Source organism: Gastrolobium bilobum, unplaced genomic scaffold (assembly GCF_033153095.1).
Source record: "Gastrolobium bilobum isolate Gb01-03AN ecotype WA unplaced genomic scaffold, APGP_CSIRO_Gbil_v1 utg7201, whole genome shotgun sequence".
Lineage (NCBI taxonomy): Eukaryota > Viridiplantae > Streptophyta > Magnoliopsida > Fabales > Fabaceae > Gastrolobium > Gastrolobium bilobum.
Genome location: NW_026897562.1, coordinates 142,002 through 145,415, shown reverse-complemented (window position 1 = coordinate 145,415; position 3,414 = coordinate 142,002). Strand labels below are relative to the sequence as shown.

The following is a 3,414-nucleotide window of genomic DNA, read 5'->3' as shown; positions in this document are numbered from 1 at the left end:
ATTTTAGTACTTTGAGTTAAGAATAATATCACACCTAAAGAAACCTCGTAAGAGAAAGAAAAAAATAATAGAAAAAGAAAACTACAGGTGGTTCAAGTGATAAGAAGTTTCTTCTTCTTAAATAGAGATATAGTGTCTGAAGTTTAGAAATGAAGAAAATAATTTTGGGAGAATCGTACTTGTAATGGATCCAACCGTGCTCGAATTAAATTTATTGGGTAATGGATAAACCGTTTCAAAAAGATAAAAAAATAAAATAAAAGGTGCTCTAGAACTCGTCACCCATGCCTGCAAAAAGGGTGAGTCAATAGGGAGAAGGATCAAGAGGTTATATAATAAAATATATGAATATAAGATGTTTATTAGTTTATTAGCAATACTGATTCAAGCTCGGGTCGTTTATTTTTCCAGACCATGTCAAGGTGGAACCCTCTTCAATCATCTCATGATTTGGAAATCCTTTTATGTCATTCCTAATTAATTCAATTAAATTAGATTTTAACATAAGAAGTTTCTTGGTGTTATTATTTGTTTTCATAGTTGAAAGCCAAACAACTTTTACATAACTATAGACATGTTATCAAAATCTGCTTGACAGAATTTTTCTCATCCCAATTCCAAGTATAAAATTTCAAAGTAAATTGTTTGAGCAAATATGTACTCCTATTCTGTTAATTTTACCAACAACCAAAGGTATATTAATCTATTTTGTTGCGGAATTATTTAATATTTATGTTAGGGGTGGGTGGGTGGGGAAGGGAAGGGAAGGGAAGAATGAGGACAAATGAATTTCTCGACGCGTATTTCTGGACCATTTCCATGCATTGACTTGCTCTCCAACTATGACCGAACAACTCTTTTACATTTTGTTTTTTAAGGGTAAAAAAAACCAAGTCATGTTCTGACGAAGTTCCTTTTATTATTAATGTTGGGTTGGCTTCTCAATCCTCTATATATATCCAACACATACAGAAGGTACTTTCAAGCCTTTCTTCTAGTCAGAAACAGATAGAGAGGCAGATAAATAGATCCACAAAACAGGGGCGACCTGATACACACAAGGTTAATAACAAGATGGTTCAGTTAAGCAAGATGGCAATTGTTCTAGTAATTGTTGTTGCTGCAGCAGCAATATTTCAAAGCACAGAAGCTGCAGATCACACAGTAGGGGGATCCACTGGTTGGATAAGCTCTCCTTCTGGTGGCGCTTCCTTCTACTCCAACTGGGCTTCCAGTATCACCTTCAAAGAAAATGATGTCCTAGGTGAGTATGAAAACCTACATAGTCCAATTGGATCTCATCATTCTTTTGATTTATGCAACATTTTTAATATTTCTATAATATTCACATAGATTATTTTCCATCAACCAAATCTCCCAAAAATAAAGTTACATGCATCGTTACATATATATATATATATATATCTCCTTAATTCCTTATAATTGTCCACTTAACCGAAGCATTTTGAACTTGAAATGTGAATAATATAAATGTCCACTTAACCAATGCTGAAATTCTAAAAATTGGGAATACCAAAAATAAAGCTCTAAAGTATTTTATATTATATTTTTAACATACCTTAGTTCTTAGTGCTTGAGGGGCAGAGATCGGTCGAAGAGAGGAATATGAGTTGGCAGTTATCTCTTCCTAAACTTTAATTGTTTTTAGTATTATATATATAAAATAGTATATTTTGTAATAACAATGGACTATTAAAGCCTATAGTTAGCTCATCCCAAAAACAATTGTAATAATAGGTGCGCCATTGTATGAAGCACGGATCACCAACTAATTTACGTTGAAATTATATGGCTTTAATCGAAAGTCACCGTTATGAATTAAACGCTTATTTATTTGTGTGATTGTATTATTGCAGTGTTCAATTTCGCTACCGGAAGCCACACTGTGGCAGAGATTACTAAGACAAACTTTGACAGTTGCAACATGAATCAAAACATCCAAGTCTTGGTAACATCACCGGCTAGATTCACTCTCAATCGTACAGGTGAATTCTACTTCGCATGCAGCATCTCAGGACATTGCAACAGTGGCCAAAAGCTAAGTGTTAAAGTCACAGGCTCTTCACCTGCACCAGGAAAAGCTCCATCTCCCGCTCATTCTCCTTCTTCTCCTCGTCCTCCTGTGTCTGGAACCACCCCTCCTCCATCTTCCAACGAAGGAGCACCACCTCCAGCATCCCCATCTGAGCCAGGTGCAACACCTCCTCCATCACCTAGCTCCGCCACCTCTCTTGCTGCTGCTACTTTCTCGCTTCTTCTCACCATCACTGTCTCAAACTTACTGTTTTAGACTTTAATTTTAGAAGAGTGAGTTATTAATATCTTTGGTCATTTTTAGCATACAGGGTTCTTTCAATTCCTATTTTGGATTTTTTTTACTTTTCTATTTGATATATATACACATTGGGTGGTTTCATATTCGTCTGTATGTTATTTTTGAATATTGAATAAATTTACTCCATTTTGAGCAACAATGACTTGTCTGTCTTGTTATGAATGTGGATGAATAAATACTATCGATCGCGGACTATGTGCATTCCTCTGTTTCTTATATATATAAAATATTATTAAACGGAAAGTCTTATTTTTCGGCTAATAAAAATGTTAAATGAAAGTTGGAATGTAGAAATTCGGTGTAATGTATAAAACATAATTGTCAAGTTCATATATGCTCTTGATCATGCATCTCCATGCATGCTCTGCCGACTTTATGATGTCAATAAAATATGGATTTCTTCAATCTTTTGACTTTGAACTTATGAGTGTGACGACAGATAACAGAACCAATAATTTAAGATATAGAAAAATTACAGCCACAAAATGTGTCTTTGGGTGTTACCTCTAATACTTGCGAGAGAGGATGAAGACAATTCGTTTAGAGAAAAGAAAGAAATAACAGATAATCTTGCTGGATTTGAATTCTATAAAGTATTTTGAAGTAACATTAATAATATATAGCTGCTGATTTTAGAATTTTATAAATTACAAATGCGCATCTCGTATATAAGTACGAATTTAGAATTTTGTTTTTGTTTTTTTTGGATAGATCCATCGGCTTATTGAAAAAGACAAGCATGAAGTAATGGTAAAACTATTTTTTTGCGACTGAAATATCACAAGTTTGAATCCGAAAAACTTAACTAATCAAGTTCAAACATTGTCCCTCCATTATAGGAGACCGCTCTCACAAGACCATTTTATCTAGATCTCTAGTTAAGGGAAACAAGCTCTTTACCATATGAATCAATCATTATTTTTTTCTTTTTTCTAAAAAAACTAATTAAGAAAACTTTAAAACAATTAATATTGATCAGAACAAATTTAATTACTTGAAAACTTGAGTTGGCAACAAGCAAGTTCATATCTTACAAATGGACCAAAACAAACAAAGAA

General features: G+C 33.5%; 1 protein-coding gene across 1 annotated transcript; it reads left to right on the top strand.

Moving 5' to 3' along the window:
- Positions 1-1,074: 1,074 nt before the first annotated feature.
- Positions 1,075-2,311, top strand: LOC133308081 (umecyanin-like). The gene is made up of 2 exons (XM_061508671.1): positions 1,075-1,264; positions 1,878-2,311. The coding sequence occupies exons 1-2, from the start codon at positions 1,075-1,077 to the stop codon at positions 2,309-2,311; spliced, it is 624 nt and encodes a 207-aa protein (XP_061364655.1).
- The last annotated feature ends 1,103 nt before the right edge of the window (positions 2,312-3,414 follow it).

Bases quoted from the DNA above. Each gene is read 5' to 3' on its own strand.
- LOC133308081 (XM_061508671.1), top strand. From the start codon at position 1,075: ATGGTTCAGTTAAGCAAGATGGCAATTGTTCTAGTAATTGTTGTTGCT. The intron at 1,265-1,877 runs GTGAGTATGAAA...GTATTATTGCAG, and splicing joins CAAAGAAAATGATGTCCTAG to TGTTCAATTTCGCTACCGGA.